The sequence below is a fragment of the Melanerpes formicivorus genome, unplaced genomic scaffold (genome assembly GCF_026170545.1).
Source record: "Melanerpes formicivorus ecotype bairdi unplaced genomic scaffold, bMelFor1.0.p_v2 SCAF_103, whole genome shotgun sequence".
In the NCBI taxonomy this organism is placed as follows: Eukaryota; Metazoa; Chordata; class Aves; order Piciformes; family Picidae; genus Melanerpes; species Melanerpes formicivorus.
The window spans coordinates 700365-719307 of NW_027142455.1; the positions used below are offsets into that span (position 1 = coordinate 700365).

General features: G+C 61.9%; 1 protein-coding gene across 1 annotated transcript in view; it reads right to left on the reverse strand.

Moving 5' to 3' along the window:
* Positions 1–18943, reverse strand: part of LRP5 (LDL receptor related protein 5) — a 141572-nt gene that overhangs the window by 16426 nt on the left and 106203 nt on the right. Inside the window, exons 10-15 of the mRNA XM_068166684.1 lie at positions 14788–15014; positions 14348–14532; positions 11687–12010; positions 9678–9880; positions 6581–6792; positions 5010–5200 (exon numbers count right to left, since the gene is read on the reverse strand). Of these exons, the coding sequence (XP_068022785.1) occupies positions 5010–5200; positions 6581–6792; positions 9678–9880; positions 11687–12010; positions 14348–14532; positions 14788–15014 (1342 nt within the window). The remainder of the gene's footprint in view (positions 1–5009; positions 5201–6580; positions 6793–9677; positions 9881–11686; positions 12011–14347; positions 14533–14787; positions 15015–18943) is intronic.

Sequence of the window (18943 nt, forward strand, 5' to 3'; positions counted from 1 at the left end):
GTGCAGCTCACACTCACACCAGCTGCCTGCAGCTCACACTCACGCTGGCTGCCTGCAGCTCACACTCACACCGGCTGGCTGCACCTCACACTCACACCAGCTGCCTGCAGCTCACACTCACACTGCCTGGCTGCAGCTCACACTCACACCAGCTGCCTGCAGCTCACACTCACACCAGCTGCCTGCAGCTCACACTCACACCGGCTGCAGCTCACACTCACACCGGCTGGCTGCAGCTCACACTCACACCAACTGCCTGCAGCTCACACTCGCACCGGCTGCGTGCAGCTCACACTCACACCAGCTGGGTGCAGCTCACACTCACACCGGCTGCCTGCAGCTCACACTCACACCAGCTGCCTGCAGCTCACACTCACGCCGGCTGCCTGCAGCTCACACTCACACCGGCTGCCTGCAGCTCACACTCACACCAGCTGGCTGCAGCTCACACTCACACCGGCTGCCTGCAGCTCACACTCACACCGGCTGCCTGCAGCTCACACTCACACCAGCTGCCTGCAGCTCACACTCACACCGGCTGGCTGCAGCTCACACTCACACCAACTGCCTGCAGCTCACACTCGCACCGGCTGCGTGCAGCTCACACTCACACCAGCTGGGTGCAGCTCACACTCACACCGGCTGCCTGCAGCTCACACTCACACCAGCTGCCTGCAGCTCACACTCACGCCGGCTGCCTGCAGCTCACACTCACACCAGCTGCCTGCAGCTCACACTCACACCAGCTGGCTGCAGCTCACACTCACACGGGCTGGGTGCAGCTCACACTCACACTGCCTGCAGCTCACACTCACACCGGCTGCCTGCAGCTCACACTCACACCAGCTGCCTGCAGCTCACACTCACACTGCCTGGCTGCAGCTCACACTCACACGGGCTGGGTGCAGCTCACACTCACACCGGCTGCCTGCAGCTCACACTCACACCGGCTGGCTGCAGCTCACACTCACACCAGCTGCCTGCAGCTCACACTCACACCAGCTGCCTGCAGCTCACACTCACGCCGGCTGCCTGCAGCTCACACTCACACCAGCTGGCTGCAGCTCACACTCACACTGCCTGGCTGCAGCTCACACTCACACCGGCTGCCTGCAGCTCACACTGGCTACCTGCAGCTCACACTCACACCAGCTGGCTGCAGCTCACACTCACACCGGCTGCCTGCAGCTCACACTCACACCGGCTGGCTGCAGCTCACACTCACACCGGCTGGGTGCAGCTCACACTCACACCAGCTGCCTGCAGCTCACACTCACACCAGCTGGCTGCAGCTCACACTCACACCGGCTGGCTGCAGCTCACACTCACACCGGCTGCCTGCAGCTCACACTCACACCAGCTGGCTGCAGCTCACACTCACACCGGCTGGCTGCAGCTCACACTCACACCAGCTGCCTGCAGCTCACACTCACGCCGGCTGCCTGCAGCTCACACTCACGCCGGCTGCCTGCAGCTCACACTCACACCGGCTGCCTGCAGCTCACACTCACACCAACTGCCTGCAGCTCACACTCACACCAACTGCCTGCAGCTCACACTCACACCAGCTGGCTGCAGCTCACACTCACGCCGGCTGCCTGCAGCTCACACTCACACCGGCTGGCTGCAGCTCACACTCACGCCGGCTGGCTGCAGCTCACACTCACACCAGCTGCAGCTCACACTCACACCAACTGCCTGCAGCTCACACTCACACCGGCTGCAGCTCACACTCACACCAACTGCCTGCAGCTCACACTCACACCGGCTGCCTGCAGCTCACACTCACACCAGCTGGCTGCAGCTCACACTCACACCAGCTGGCTGCAGCTCACACTCACACCGGCTGGCTGCAGCTCACACTCACACCGGCTGCCTGCAGCTCACACTCACACCAACTGCCTGCAGCTCACACTCACACCAGCTGGCTGCAGCTCACACTCACACCAGCTGGCTGCAGCTCACACTCACACCGGCTGCCTGCAGCTCACACTCACACCAACTGCCTGCAGCTCACACTCACACCAGCTGGCTGCAGCTCACACTCACACCAGCTGGCTGCAGCTCACACTCACGCCGGCTGGCTGCAGCTCACACTCACGCCGGCTGCCTGCAGCTCACACTCACACCAGCTGGCTGCAGCTCACACTCACACCGGCTGGCTGCAGCTCACACTCACACCGGCTGGCTGCAGCTCACACTCACACCAACTGCCTGCAGCTCACACTCACACCGGCTGCCTGCAGCTCACACTCACACCGGCTGCCTGCAGCTCACACTCACACCAACTGCCTGCAGCTCACACTCACACCGGCTGGAGCTCACACTCACACCAGCTGGCTGCAGCTCACACTCACACCAGCTGGCTGCAGCTCACACTCACGCCGGCTGCCTGCAGCTCACACTCACACCGGCTGCCTGCAGCTCACACTCACACCAACTGCCTGCAGCTCACACTCACACCAGCTGCCTGCAGCTCACACTCACACCGGCTGGCTGCAGCTCACACTCACGCCGGCTGCCTGCAGCTCACACTCACACCAGCTGGCTGCAGCTCACACTCACACCGGCTGGCTGCAGCTCACACTCACACCGGCTGCCTGCAGCTCACACTCACACCAACTGCAGCTCACACTCACACCAACTGCCTGCAGCTCACACTCACACCAGCTGCAGCTCACACTCACACCAGCTGCCTGCAGCTCACACTCACACCGGCTGGCTGCAGCTCACACTCACACCAACTGCCTGCAGCTCACACTCACACCAGCTGCCTGCAGCTCACACTCACACCAGCTGCAGCTCACACTCACACCAGCTGCAGCTCACACTCACACCGGCTGCCTGCAGCTCACACTCACACCGGCTGCAGCTCACACTCACACCGGCTGCCTGCAGCTCACACTCACACCAGCTGCAGCTCACACTCACACCGGCTGCCTGCAGCTCACACTCACACCGGCTGCAGCTCACACTCACACCAGCTGCCTGCAGCTCACACTCACACCGGCTGCCTGCAGCTCACACTCACACCGGCTGCAGCTCACACTCACACCGGCTGCCTGCAGCTCACACTCACACCGGCTGCCTGCAGCTCACACTCACACCAGCTGCAGCTCACACTCACACCGGCTGCCTGCAGCTCACACTCACACCAGCAGGCTGCAGCTCACACTCACACCGGCTGCAGCTCACACTCACACCAGCTGGCTGCAGCTCACACTCACACCGGCTGCAGCTCACACTCACACCAGCTGCCTGCAGCTCACACTCACACCAGCTGCCTGCAGCTCACACTCACACCGGCTGCAGCTCACACTCACACCAGCTGCCTGCAGCTCACACTCACACCAGCTGCCTGCAGCTCACACTCACACCAGCTGCCTGCAGCTCACACTCACACCAGCTGGCTGCAGCTCACACTCACACCAGCTGCCTGCAGCTCACACTCACACCGGCTGCCTGCAGCTCACACTCACACCAGCTGCAGCTCACACTCACACCGGCTGCCTGCAGCTCACACTCACACCAGCTGCCTGCAGCTCACACTCACACCGGCTGCAGCTCACACTCACACCAGCTGCAGCTCACACTCACACCGGCTGCAGCTCACACTCACACCAGCTGCAGCTCACACTCACACCAGCTGCCTGCAGCTCACACTCACACAAGGGCAAGCAGATGGGACACGAAAGCCACCCCTGGCCAGCAGCCACCAGCAGCCAGGCTCTGTTACAGGGCACTGTGTGCAGCCCCTCAAGTTTCTGCCAGCTTTGGGGCCTAGAGGTTCACAAAAAATCTGCCCCCCCCAGCAGCAGCTATGCTGGAGCCTACAAGCAAGGCTGGAGAGCAGCTCAGCTCCACTGCAGGTGCTCAAAGCAAACCATTTGCCATGCCAAGCAAGAGGCAAGGACACCACCCCAACCCCTGCCACGTCACACCACAGACAGAACCCTGCAGCAGGCTGCCCAGGGAGGTGGCTGAGGCTCCATCCCTGGAGCTGTTCCAGGGGAGGCTGGAGAGGGCTCTGGGCAGCCTGCTCCAGGGGAGGATGTCCCTGCTGGGTGCAGGGCTTGGGCTGGCTGAGCTCTGGAGCTCCCTCCCAGCCCAGCCCATGCTGTGGTGAAAGACTTGAGCTGCTCCACATTCCCAGCCCGTGTCAGGAGCTTGTCCCCTCTGTGGCTGTCTGACCTTGAGTCGCTGTTAGGTGCTCACAGGTGACCTGTCCCTGTGAACAAGGGAGCCCTGCTCTCCTGCCTCAGTACAGCAGAAGGGAAGGATGGGACTGCATGACAGGAGGGGAAGAGGCACCCAACACTGGGGATCAGCCTCTGGCAGGGGGCCAGCACCAGAAGGGCCACAGCCCAGTGTCTGCTGCCTCACAGCCTTTAGGTCACTCTGCACCTCCTCTGGGGCTCCTTTCCTGATACACTGATGGCAAGGAAAGAACAAATCCCAAGCCAGGGGGATGCCAGCACTGGGGGGGATCCTCTGTGCTGTGCTGCTCCCCAGAGGAGTCAGCCCAGGTCACCACTTGTGCAGCACTGTCGGCAGCTTTCCAAAGCGGGCTGTGAGGAGCCACTGCCACAGCCCTGGGACAAGGGCAGTGAGCTGGCACCTCTGCACTGCCCTGCAGCACTGTTATTCCAGGGGAGCTGCCTCATCTCCATGGATTAGGAGAAAGCCATTCTCCTTCCTCTGTTTGTCAAGCTACCTGGATTTGCTAAACTCCAGAGAAAGAAGAAACCAAGGAGGTGATTCAGGGGCTCTGTGACCAGCCCACAGCTACTGACAGCTGCTCTTGCAGAAGCTCAGAATATTCCAGCAGCCAAATGCTCTCCCCTGGCAATCAGTGCAGACACATTCACCCCACTCACAGCAAGGGTGGGAGCCCAGCAGCTGCTGCCTCTGCCCACACGCAGCTGGCACCAGCACACACAGACGTGCCGGGGTCAGCATCAAAGGGGAGCGATGCCCTGCCCCCCAGAGCTCTGCCTGCTGCCACATACCTGACAGGTCACAGCTCTCGATGCGCTTCAGGTCTGCATCCACCCAGAAGAGCTTCCCCAGCTTGTTGTCCACCACCAGGGCCACAGGGCGCAGCAGCCCCGTGGTGAACAGCACCTCCCGCTCCGTGCCGTCCAGCGCCGCCCGCTCGATCCTGGGCGCCCGCTCCTGCATGTTGGTGAAGTACATGTACCTGGGGAGGGACAGAGCTGCCTCACCCACGGCCCAGGGGCACCCCTGCCTTGCCAGGGGCAGCTCTGCCTTGCCAGAGACACCTCTGCCTTGCCAGGGGCAGTGGCTCACACAGGAACTGGGATGACTTGCTCCCAGCTCTGTCGGCTGCCCAACCCCAACCGCTTGCCCCTCAGCTCAACAGGACCTCAGGGAACTGCTGGAGAGAGCCCAGCCCAGAGGCACAGAGCTGCTGCAGGCAGTGCAACATCTCCTGTGAGGCCAGGCTGAGGCAGCTGGGAAAGCCCTCTGGAGCACCCTGCTCGCTTTCCTCAGTCCCAGAAGCTTTTGAGGTTCCCATCAAGGGAGAGAACCCCAGGAGGTAAAATCTGCTGCTATCCTAGCAGGAACCCTTGTGTCACCGAGACCCCCTCTGTGCTCCTGCCAACTCCTGTTTCACATGGCCCAGCTCTGAGCCAGGGCCCAGCAGGCAGCAGCACAGCTCTCTGCTGGGGGGGCTGTGCCCTGTGGACAGGACAGCACGTGGACATGCTTCTGCCTTGCTCTGCCCACCCGGGGCAGTTCCTCACCAACCACGAGGCTGTGCCAATGGCTCAGTCCTCAGCCAGCAAAGGAGAGGACAGCAGAGAAGGGTGAAAGGGCCTGGGAGTGCTGATGGACACCAGCAATGTGCCCTCGTGGCAAGAAGGCCAAGGGCATCCTGGGGTGCATCAAGAAGAGTGTGGCCAGCCAGGCAAGGGAGGCTCTCCCCAACCTCTGCTCTGCCCTGGTGGGGCCATGTCTGGAGCACTGTGTCCATTTCTGTGCTCCCCAGTTCAAGAGGGACAGGGAACTGCTGGAGCAAAGGGCTACAAAGGTGCTGAGGGCACTGGAACAGCTCTCTGGTGAGGAGAGGCTGAGAGCCCTGGGGCTGTTTAGCCTGGAGAAGAGCAGCCTGAGGGGGGTCTCATAAATGCTGATCAATACTTCAAGGGTGGTGTCAGGAGGATGGGACCAGGCTTTGTTCAGTGGTGCCTAGTGACAGGACAAGGGGCAAGGGACACAAACTGGAACGTGAGAAGCTCCATCTAAGCAAGAGGAAAAACTTCTCTAGTGCCAAGTGTGGTGGAGCCCTGGAGCAGGCCACCCAGAGAGGTGGTGGAGTGTCCCTCTGTGGAGACATTTCACACCCTCCTGGATGTGCTCCTGTGGAACCTTCTCCAGCAGAGCCTGCCCTGGCAGCGGGGTTGGGCCCCACCATCTCCAGAGACCCCTTCCCAAGCTCCCACTCTGCTTTGGTGACCTCACAAAGCTCGCCCCTCTGGCCGAGGCGCCCCTCCCAGTCCAGCCAAGCCCTTCCCCTGCGCCCCAGGCAGCCGGGAGCGGGGCGGGGGGCACTGACCCCCGCTCGGCGTTGAGGGCGATGGCGCGGGGCCGGTCGTGCTCCCCGCGCAGCACCATGCCCAGGGCCTCCCCGCTCAGCCGCTGCACGTTCACAGAGTTGGTGGCCTCGCAGGTCCAGTACAGGGTGTGGCTGTACACATCGATGCTGAGGTCGTGAGGCTGCTTCTCGGGGTTCTGGCTCTGGTTGGGGGTGCTCATGACGGTGAAAGGCTGTGGGACAACACAGGAGGCACAGCGCTGGTTACTGACAGCAGAAGGCCGCAGGGGTCACCCACCCAGGGCCCACAGCCACCCAGACCACGCACAGGAGAGCAGCAGACAGAGGAAACACAGCACAGCTTAACAGAAAGGGATGGAACTCGAACTGTGGAGTAGAGGAGGAAGCTGTGGACAGGCCCCAGCACTCCCCAGAAAGCAGTCCTGGGGCCTGCTGTGAGCAGAACTGATCGGCAGTGGGTGGAAGAAAAGGCTACTGGATGGTCATGCATGGAACAGGCTTGAAGGAAGCACTGCAAGAAAGAAGGCAGCTCCTGGCCAGCCCTGCCCTGTCACACAGGCAGCTGAACAAGCCTCTGTCTCTTGCCAGAGCCTCTTCACTCCTTTAGTTATGGTGTCAGTAGGTCAGACCTGCTTTCTCTTAAGAATGACTCTTTAGGAAGCTTGATTCTGTTTGCTGCCACGGCAGAGGGCTCCAGCTCTGCCTCACACCCACCCTCACACCCCCTCAGCTCACAGAGTCATGGAATGGGCTGGGCTGGAAGGGAGCCCAAGCCCTGCCCCCAGCAGGGACATCCTCCCCTGGAGCAGGCTGCCCAGAGCCCTCTCCAGCTACAAAGATGCAGAGTGCTGAGGGGCTTGGGGCTGTTTAGCCTGGAGAAGAGCAGCCTGAGGGGGATCTCATCAGTGCTGATGAAGGGTGGTGTCAGGAGGATGGGGCCAGCTCCCTCCCAGCCCAACTAAGCCACTCCTGACCAGCCTGTTTCACCGTGTTGAGCCCCACCACAGACTGCTGTGAGGAGAACCAGGGCCTGTGAGAAAGCCTCTAAAGGGAAACATCCTTCCAGTTGTTTAGTGCTGCACAGGCTCCACTGCCAGCCCCACTGCCCCTGGGACACTCACACTGCTGGGAGGACTCCCAATGCCGAAGGAGCTTTCAGAGGGGACTGCTCCTGGTGACAGAGCTGTGGTGAGGGACAGAAGTGGCTTTGCTTCAGTGTCTTCAGATGGCACTGCAATCCCTGAACAGTTCACATGCCAGGCTCAGCTTAAGGCAAAGGAACTGCAGCCTCCTGAGAAGGAGCTGCCCTCAAGCTGCAGATAAACCTTGCCTGGGCACACAGCTCCTGCAGAGCTTTGGCTCACCTGCCAAGGCTCTGTGTGGTGGCTCTGTGGAGGGGTCCCTGCTGTGGGGACAGCAGGAGGAGGCAGCAGGGCTGGCAGGCACATTTCTGCAGGGTGCAGGAGCCAGCTGGGCCGCAGTGTGGCTTAGGCAATGCAGGCAGCCTCAGCTTCACCTCTTGCTGTTCAGCAGCTGTGCCCATTGGGGGATCTCAGAGCACATTTCTCACTTGCTGGCTTTCCTCCTACCCAACCCACCTCCTTCTTTTGCTTCTCTGGTGGGCTGAGAGTCCACACATCCTGCCTGCATGTCAGCTCTGAAAGCTTGGGGCCTTTTATGGCTGCTGCTGTCTTTCAGATGGCATTTGGAGACGAACTGCTGCTCTGGGAAGCAAAACCGATCGCTCCCAGGCTGCTGTGCTGCAGGTCTGGTGTTCAGGGCAGGGTTAGACTGCAGAGTAGAAAAAACTTCACTGAAAGGCTTCTCAAAGCCTGGCACAGGCTGCCCAGGGAGCTGGCTGAAGCCCCATCCCTGTAGGTGTTTATGACACAGAGATGTGGTGCCAGGGGTTGAGCCCCAGCCTCGAAAGAGTTTGAGGTCGGACAGGGTGCTCTGACTCCATCACTGCTGACAGCCCCATGCCCCCCAGCTGGGCTTCAGCTCTGCACAGGGAGATGCAGGCTCTCTGCCCTTGCTGTACAGCTCTAGCTCTGCTCTGCTTTGACAGTGGGCCCAGAAAGAGATTTTCTCCTGGTACCAAAGGAAACATCTCCCAGGGATGGAATTCCTCTGCCTCATCTGCAGAGAGCTAACACTTGCAGGGGATCTGCATCTTCAAAGCTGTCTGCCCCAGGTAAAAGCAAACACTCAGCAAAGGAACTCCTGTTGCAATTTGCACCTAGCAAGTCCCAAAGCAAAGCTAGAGGACAACAATTAGCACCTACACAATCCCAGAAAGCAAGAGCAAAGCCTTCTTCACGATTCAGGCTCAGCCCAGCCTGCTGCTCAGCCCAGCACACCTCCTCCCACTTCTCAGACTCATGGCCACAAAAGGAAGAGAGCAGGAAACCTCACAGGATCACAGCATGGGCTGGGCTGGGCTGGAAGGGAGCTCCAGAGCTCAGCCAGCCCAAGCCCTGCACCCAGCAGGGACATCCTCCCCTGGAGCAGGCTGCCCAGAGCCCTCTCCAGCCTCCCCTGGAACAGCTCCAGGGATGGAGCCTCAGCCACCTCCCTGGGCAGCCTGCTGCAGTGTTCCAGCAGCCTCCTGGGGCACAACTTGTTCCTCACATCCAATCTCCATCTGCTCTGCTCTGCTCTGAAGCCATTGCCCCTGGGCCTGTCCCTGCAGGCCTTTGGGAACAGCCCCTTCAGGTGCTGGAAGGCTGCTCTAAGGTCTCCAGGCTGAACACCCCCAGCTCCCTCAGCCTATTCCCACAGGGGAGGTTCTGCAGCCTCTGATCATCTTGGTGACCCCCTCTGGACCCTCTCCAGCAGCTCCAGGTCCTTCTAGTCCTGAGGGCACCAGAACTGGAGGCAGTGCTGCAGGTGGGGTCTCAGCCATGCTGGCTCCTGCTGAGTCTCCCTCTTCTATCCAGTTCCTCCCCCTGGACAGTTTTGGATGGCAGCATCCCAGAGGTTCTGGCAGGAGCCAATTCAGGGCAAGGGCTCCTCGGTGCAGGTGACAGAAAGGGAAAGGCAAGCACAAAGCACAGCCAAAGCCCAGCCCAAAGCCACAGACACTGTGGGGACTTGCCTGGGAGCCATCATCTTTGGCCCTTTTGATGATGTTCTGCCGTCCATCCACCCAGTAGATGAATTTGTCCAGGGGGTCGTAGTCCAGGGCCTTGACGTTCCTCAGCCCGTGCAGGGGCAGGATGAGGTCTGGGCTCTGCTGGTCGTCAGGGATCATCCTGCTGATGGCAGACTTCTGGCTGAACAGCAGAAAGCTGGCAGGGGCTGAAAGGGGCCACAGGAGGATGGGTGAGGAAATGGGAGCCACAGAGGGGACAGGACATGCAGACAAACCCCCGAGAGACAATGCCATTCCCCGTGGAAATGGAGGGAATTCCTAAGCAGAGATCTTAGCTGTGGAGCCAAAGATGTCCCCTCCTGCACTTCTGGAGTCAGTGTGCAGCCCTGCACCCAGAGCACTGCTCCAGACCTCCACTCTGCCCAAGGGACAAGGGGCAGCAGGCACAGCACAGAACCAGGTCACTGACTCCATTAACCTCACACTGCAGGTCCACCATGGAGCCATACCCCTCAGCACCACATCGCCATGGCATTTCAATCCCTCCAGGGACAGGGACTCCACTGCTGCTATGGGGAGCCTGGGACAGGCCTTGACAGCCCTGTTGGGGAAGAAATTGTTCCTCAGAACTAACCTGATCCTCTCTTGGTGCCCCTTGAGGCCATTTCCTCTTCTCCTAGCATTTTATTACTTGGGAGGAGAGACCACCCCCCACTTCACCCCAATCTCCTTTAGGGAGCTGTCCAGAGTCTCCTTGTCTTTGAACAGCCCTGGGTCCCTCAGCTGCTCCTCCCCAGCCCTGCTCTCCAGACCCTTCCCCAGCTCTGTTGCCCTTCCCTGGACCTGCTCCAGCTCCTCAATGTCCTTCTGCCAGTGAGGAGCCCAGAGCTGAACCCAGCCCTCAAGCTGTGGCCTCCCCAGTGCCCAGCCCAGGGGCACCATCCCTGCCCTGCTCCTGCTGCCCACAGCATTGCTGCTCCAGGCCAGGCTGCTGCTGCCCTTCTTGCCCCCCTGGGCACTGCTGGCTCAGCTTCAGCTGCTGGCACCCAGCACCCCCAGGGCCTTTCCTGCTGGGCAGTTTGCAGCCACTCTGCCCCCGGCCTGGAGCCTGCCTGGGGTTCTTGTGACCCAAAGGCAGGACCCAGCCCTTGGCCTTGCTGAACCTCACACAGCTGACCTCAGCACATGGATCCAGCCTGGCCAGGTTCCTCTGCAGAGCCTTCCTGCCCTCCAGCAGATCACCTCTGCCACCCAGCTTGGTGGGCTCTGCAGACTTTCTGAGGGTGCCTGGATCTCCTCATCCAGATCAGTGATGCAGACATTAAAGAGACCTGGCCCCAGCACTGAGCCCTGGGGACACCTCTGGTGACCAGCCCCCAAGTGCAGTTAACTCCATCCCCCACCACTCTCTGGGCCAGCTTGAAGCAGGAGCTCTTTACTCAGCAAAGACTACAGCTGTCAGATCATGAGCAGCAGAATGGTGTGGGAGGTGTGGAAGCTCTGCTGCAGCCCAGGGAAGCAACACTCCCAGCTCCTCCCCTGCCCCCTACGTGCTCACTTTGCACAGGGCACCAGATCAGTCAAGCAGGACCTGCCTTTCATAGCCCCATCCCTTCTGCTAGGGAGAATGCCAGCAGCTCTGCTGGTTCATGTGCTCAGGCCAGCAGTCAGCTCTCTACTCATCTGCAATTGCCACAAGGAGCTCAAATTCCTACTGGCCAGGCAGTGAAGTGGCAGGCTCCTAATGCCACACACAGGGGGAAAGCAAACTGGGCAGGGACTGGGAAAGCTTCAGTCACCTGGTAAGGAAACCAAGAGAGATCAGACCTGAGAGCCCTGCTCTTCCTAAGGCTGGAAAGCAAACCTTCAGCCCCGGGGCACAGCACAGAGGGGGGCACAGAGCTCCCTCCTCACCACCTCTGGACTCGGAACCTCCGCGGCGGGCCGCGAGGGCCCTTCCCCTGTCCCCAGCAGAGGCAGCAGTGGAGCAGGCCGGAGCAGGCAGGACTCACAGGTGCAGTTCCTGCTGTTGGGCTCCAGGGTGTAGTGAGCGGCGCAGCCGCAGCGGAAGCCGTTGGGGATGGCCAGGCAGAGGTGCCCGCAGTGGCCGTTGTTCTGCACGCAGTCGTTCAGGCCGTCCTGGCGCGAGGAGTGGAACACCAGGATGTCCATCACGAAGTCCAGGTGGCCCTGGATGAGGGTCCTGTTCTTCCCGCTGGTCTTGTCTGCTCTCTCTATGCTGTGCAGGTTCCAGTCTGTCCAGTAGATGTAGTCACTGTACTGGGTGAGCCCGAAGGGGTGCGGCAGGTCGTCGGCGATGATCTCTCGTTCCTGCCCTGCAGAGGGAAGGGCTCTCAGCAAAGGGGCAGCTCCCAGGCCGCGGGATTAGCACTGTGACTGCACTTCTGCAAGCAAACCCCCCCTCCCCCAGGCAGCAGCCCGGGTCTGTGATCAGGCAGCGTCTGCTCGAGGGCTAACAGCAGCACCTGCATCCAAAGCCCTGATCCTGCGCCCTGCTGCGCGGTGCGGTCTGACACTGCGCACTGCCATGCCCTCCACTGCTGCTCTCACACCACCACCCCGGACTGACCCTGCAAAACATGTGCCAGAATGCCACCAGCTGCAGGAGTCACTTGTGCCAGCCCAAGGCCCAATTAACATCCACAGCAGCAACACCCTGCAGCCAACCCGAGCCCCCCGGCGCAGCACAAACCTTGAGCCACGCAATTCAGCATCCAGAGACCACCAGGGAGGAGGAAACCACCTGCCTGGCAGACACCACAGCACCCCCACACTGGGTGGCTCAGTTAGCAACAGTCACAGCAGATTTAGCACCTCCTGGAGCACGAGGGGGCCTCTGTCAGAGGTGCACTGCTGACCCAGGTCAGGCTCACTGCAAACCACCTCCCTAAACACAAAGCTCTGCGGATAAACCTCTCCTGCTTTGCTGCAAAGGAAGATGCAGCCTTCAGCAGCAGCATCTCCTCCCACCCTGAACACCCAGAACACCTCATTTTCCTTCCCATGGCCTCTCCCATTTGGCCCAGGCTGGAGGAAGAATGAAGAGCCTGCACACCAAAGCATGGAGCCGTTTCCCTCCAGCCACTGAGCCTGCAGGAGCCAGCAGGAAGGCTGGAGAGGGAGGCTGTGTGGGAGCCTGTGGCGAAGGACAAGAGGCAACGGTTTGAAACCGGAGCAGGGGAGAGTTGTGCTCAGCATTAGGAAGAAGTTCTGTACTCTGAGGCTGGTGAGGGCCTGGAACAGGCTGCCCAGGGAAGCTGTGGGTGCCTCATTCCTGGAAGTGTTGAAGAGCAGGCTGGATGGGGCCTTGAGCAAGCTGGGCTGGTGGGAGGTGTTGAGATGGAGGAGAAGCTCCCAAAGGAGTGATGGCTTTGCTCCTGTTGGCCAAGGTTCAGCTGGGCAAACACTCACCCCCCACTTCAGAGGGCTGCTGGGGTTAGATGTTTCCAGCAGCAGCATTCACTAGCACCTCTCCTGCCAAGGAGGGGGGCACTGCACAATGCAGGCCAAGCCTAACAGCAGCTCCTCAACCCAGGAGCCCAGTGGCTGGAACACTGTCAGCTCCAGCGCTCATCCCTCTCTTTCTCCCCACAAAGGAACACTAAGAGTAGGTTCAGCTTCAGTTCCACTCAGCATAGCTGGTGTCAGTGCCATGGCTCTGCTCACTGCCACAGCTTCTGGTTCAGCCTTGCCTCTGGCTATTTCATTTCTCCAAGCATAATGCATCCCAAAGCAACAAATGCAAGCAAGTCCTGCCACAGACAGCACTGAGCAGAGCCTGGCCCCTTCTTCCTGGCCCCCACCCCTCAGATATTTGCAGACATTGCTCAGATCCCCTCTCAGCCTTCTCTTCTCCACACTCACCAGCCCCTGGGCTCTCAGCCTTTCCTGACACAGCTGTTCCAGGCCCTCCAGCATCCTCACAGCCTCCACTGGACTCTCTCTCCTTGAACTGGGGAGCCTAGAACTCACACAGTATTCCAGATGTGGCCTCACCAGGCCACAGCAGAGCAGAAGAACCTCCACTGACCTGCTGGTCAGAGTCCTCTTAATGCACCCCAGGATACCATTGGCCTTCTTGGCCACCAGGGCACACTGCTGTCCCATGAAGAACTTATTGTCCACGAGGACTCCAAGGTCCTTCTCCATGGAGGTGCTTAGCAGCAGACCAAGCCCCATGCTGCTGCATGGTGCAGGCAATGCAAATCGTCACATGATTTGTAGGAAGGGCTTTTTCATCTCCTTAACCATTTAACTCTCCATTTCCTCTCATGGTGAAAAGAAGACTCCAGAGAGACTGTGCCCAAAGGCCTGAAGGGACAGGACCAGGGGCAATGGCTTCAGAGCAGAGCAGAGCAGATGGAGATTGGATGTGAGGAACAAGTTCTGCCCCAGGAGGCTGCTGGAACACTGCAGCAGGCTGCCCAGGGAGGTGGCTGAGGCTCCATCCCTGGAGCTGTTCCAGGGGAGGCTGGAGAGGGCTCTGGGCAGCCTGCTCCAGGGGAGGATGTCCCTGCTGGGTGCAGGGCTTGGGCTGGCTGAGCTCTGGAGCTCCCTTCCAGCCCAGCCCATGCTGTGAGTCCACAGCACCACCATGCACCGCGCTGCCTGGCGGCCGCCCCACACTGCTGCTGCAGAGCACCACACCTTACCCAGCATATTTGATGACTCAATCATGCTGGTGTCCAGGTCAGTCCAGTAGAGCCTCTGGTCCACATAGTCGATGGTGAGGTCGTTGGCACGCCCCACCTTGTCCACCAGGGTGAGGCTGTTGGTGCCGTCCATGAAGGCGCGCACGATCCTGGGCTTCCCGCCCCACTCCGTCCAGTACATGAACCTGCAACACAGCAGCCCTCAGCTGCACCTCACCTCTCACACTGCCTGCCGCTTCTGGGGGCAAAACCCCATCGCCAGGGGAGGGCGGAGGGCAGGTGGTGCTGTGCGGCGTGAGAGCGCCCTGGGGCTGGAGAGAGGCAGCTCTCGGTCTGCCTCTGCAGCCCCTCGGAGCCCCTGCTGAAAGGGAGCTGGAGGCTGCCAGGACGCTGCCCCCCGCAGCACCGCACACACAACCCCCCGCAGCAACACTGCTTACCCTCTGGTGGGGTCGAGAGCCAGAGACCTGGGGTTGTCCAGGTCCTTCCAGAGCAGCACCTGCCTGTGCTGCCCGTCCAGGCGAGCCACCTCGATGCGGTTGGTGCCGGTGTCTGCCCAGTACAGGTTCTTGCCCATCCAGTCCACAGCCATGCCCTCGGGGTAGTCCAGCCCGAACTCCACCACGTGCTCCACCGAGCTGCCGTTCAGGAAGGCTCTGCTGATGGTCTGCAAGACAGCAGGGCACAGCTGGGCAACAAACACCCCCTGGGGAGGCTGCTGCCTACGGACACTGCCCCAGGGGCAGAGGAGCTTAGCTTCCAGAGAGCTGCCGGCTCCTGCTGCCCAGCCCCAGGCACCTCAGCAGGGCATGGTTTCAATGCACCTGCAGAGTCCTCCTTGCCCCTCCTCTGTTTGTACTCCAGGTCTGTGGCTTTTCACAGAGGACTGAGCCTCTTGCAGTGTTTTCCACCCCAGAGCACACAGCTCAGAGCAGTCTCAATGCAAAGGTTTCCCCTGATCAGCCAGCTGCAGCAGTTGGCTGCTCTGCACACAGCAAAACCTCACTGCTGTGCAGGGCTGGAGCCAGGCTCTGCTCAGGGATGGCCAAGGACAGCACAAGGGGCACTGGGGGCAAGCTGGAGCAGAGGAGCTGCCAGGGGAACAGAAGGGAAACCTTTGTCCCTGTGAGGCTGCCAGAGCCTGGAGCAGGCTGCCCAGAGAGGTTGTGGAGTCTCCTGCTCTGGAGCCTTTCCAACCCCCCTGGATGTGTTCTGGGTGCCCTGCCCTGGGTGCCCTGCTCTGGCAGGGGTTGGGCTGGGTGAGCTCCAGAGCTCCCTTCCAGCCCTTGATGTTCTGTGATTCTGTGCAAACAAGTCCCAGGGCAAGGACTGAGCACACAAAATAAACCACTCCTGACAAGGAGCACTGAAACAAGCCCCAGGCAGATCAGGCAGGGGCAAGTGCCAGGGCCAGTGCCAGGGCCAGTGCCAGGGCCAGTGCCCAGCGACCTGCCCTTGCTGCCAGCATCAGCAAGCCTCCTGCATGCAGCCATAGTGCCTCAGCAAGCTGACAAAGGACCCTGGCAGGGTAAGCCTGTGGGAGGGCAGGCAGGAGAGGAGGGCAGTGCTGGGTGCCCAAGGGGGTGGGAGAAGACCACAAGCTGTGAGCAAAGCTGCAGGGGACAGGGGGAGTGCAAGGCCTTGGCTGAGAGCTGCTCAGGAGGCCACAGCCAAGGGAAATGTGCTCCAGCTCTGAGGGGAGGGAGTGGGGACACAGGCACTGGAGCAGCTCCAGGGGCTCACCCTCCAGCTGCTTGAGCCAGAGGTCTGCAGCACACCACTGGCACTGGCACTGCCCCTCACCCCCAGCAGCACACCACTGGCACTGCCCTCACCCCCAGCAGCACACCACTGCCACTGCCCTCACCCCCAGCAGCACACCACTGGCACTGCCCTCACCCCCAGCAGCACACCACTGCCACTGCCCCTCACCCCCAGCAGCACACCACTGGCACTGCCACTGCCCTCACCCCCAGCAGCACACCACTGGCACTGCCCCTCACCCCCAGCAGCACACCACTGGCACTGCCACTGCCCTCACCCCCAGCAGCACACCACTGGCACTGCCACTGCCCTCACCCCCAGCAGCACACCACTGGCACTGCCACTGCCCCTCACCCCCAGCAGCACACCACTGGCACTGCCCTCACCCCCAGCAGCACACCACTGGCACTGCCCCTCACCCCCAGCAGCACAGCACTGGCACTGCCACTGCCCTCACCCCCAGCAGCACACCACTGGCACTGCCACTGCCCCTCACCCCCAGCAGCACACCACTGGCACTGCCCTCACCCCCAGCAGCACACCACTGCCACTGCCCCTCACCCCCAGCAGCACACCACTGGCACTGCCACTGCCCTCACCCCCAGCAGCACACCACTGGCACTGCCCCTCACCCCCAGCAGCACACCACTGGCACTGCCACTGCCCCTCACCCCCAGCAGCACACCACTGGCACTGCCACTGCCCCTCACCCCCAGCAGCACACCACTGGCACTGCCACTGCCCTCACCCCCAGCAGCACACCACTGGCACTGCCCCTCACCCCCAGCAGCACACCACTGGCACTGCCACTGCCCCTCACCCCCAGCAGCACACCACTGGCACTGCCCTCACCCCCAGCAGCACACCACTGGCACTGCCACTGCCCTCACCCCCAGCAGCACACCACTGGCACTGCCACTGCCCCTCACCCCCAGCAGCACACCACTGGCACTGCCACTGCCCCTCACCCCCAGCAGCACACCACTGGCACTGCCCTCACCCCCAGCAGCACACCACTGGCACTGCCCCTCACCCCCAGCAGCACACCACTGGCACTGCCCTCACCCCCAGCAGCACAGCACTGGCACTGCCCTCACCTCCAGCAGCACACCACTGGCACTGCCACTGCCCCTCACCCCCAGCAGCACAGCACTGGCACTGCCCTCACCCCCAGCAGCACACCACTGGCACTGGCACTGCCCCTCACCCCCAGCAGCACACCACTGGCACTGCCCTCATCCCCAGCAGCACACCACTGGCACTGCCCCTCACCTCCAGCAGCACACCACTGGCACTGCCCTCACCCCCAGCAGCACACCACTGGCACTGCCCTCACCCCCAGCAGCACACCACTGGCACTGCCCTCACCCCCAGCAGCACACCACTGGCACTGCCCTCACCTCCAGCAGCACACCACTGGCACTGCCCCTCACCCCCAGCAGCACACCACTGGCACTGCCCCTCACCCCCAGCAGCACACCACTGGCACTGCCCTCACCCCCAGCAGCACACCACTGGCACTGCCCCTCACCCCCAGCAGCACACCACTGGCACTGCCACTGCCCTCACCCCCAGCAGCACACCACTGGCACTGCCACTGCCCCTCACCCCCAGCAGCACACCACTGGCACTGCCACTGCCCCTCACCCCCAGCAGCACACCACTGGCACTGCCCTCACCCCCAGCAGCACACCACTGGCACTGCACTCACCTCCAGCAGCACACCACTGGCACTGCCCTCACCCCCAGCAGCACACCACTGCCACTGCCCTCACCCCCAGCAGCACACCACTGGCACTGCCCTCACCCCCAGCAGCACACCCCTGGCACTGCCCTCACCTCCAGCAGCACACCACTGGCACTGCCCTCACCTCCAGCAGCACACCACTGGCACTGCCACTGCCCTCACCCCCAGCAGCACACCACTGGCACTGCCTTCACCACCAGCAGCACACCACTGGCACTGCCCTCACCCCCAGCAGCACACCACTGGCACTGCCCCTCACCCCCAGCAGCACACCACTGGCACTGCCCTCACCCCCAGCAGCACACCACTGCCACTGCCCTCACCTCCAGCAGCACACCACTGGCACTGCCACTGCCCTCACCCCCAGCAGCACACCACTGGCACTGCCACTGCCCTCACCTCCAGCAGCACACCACTGGCACTGCCCCTTACCCCCAGCAGCACACCACTGCCACTGCCCTCACCCCCAGCAGCACACCACTGGCACTGCCACTGCCCTCACCCCCAGCAGCACACCACTGGCACTGCCCTCACCTCCAGCAGCACACCACTGGCACTGCCCTCACCCCCAGCAGCACACCACTGGCACTGCCCCTCACCCCCAGCAGCACACCACTGGCACTGCCCTCACCTCCAGCAGCACACCACTGGCACTGCCCTCACCCCCAGCAGCACACCACTGGCACTGCCCCTCACCCCCAGCAGCACACCACTGGCACTGCCCTCACCTCCAGCAGCACACCACTGGCACTGCCCCTCACCCCCAGCAGCACACCACTGCCACTGCCCCTCACCCCCAGCAGCACACCACTGGCACTGCCCTCACCCCCAGCAGCACACCACTGGCACTGCCACTGCCCCTCACCCCCAGCAGCACACCACTGGCACTGCCACTGCCCTCACCCCCAGCAGCACACCACTGGCACTGCCCTCACCCCCAGCACACCACTGGCACTGCCACTGCCCCTCACCCCCAGCAGCACACCACTGGCACTGGCACTGCCCTCACCTCCAGCAGCACACCACTGGCACTGCCACTGCCCTCACCCCCAGCAGCACACCACTGGCACTGCCCTCACCCCCAG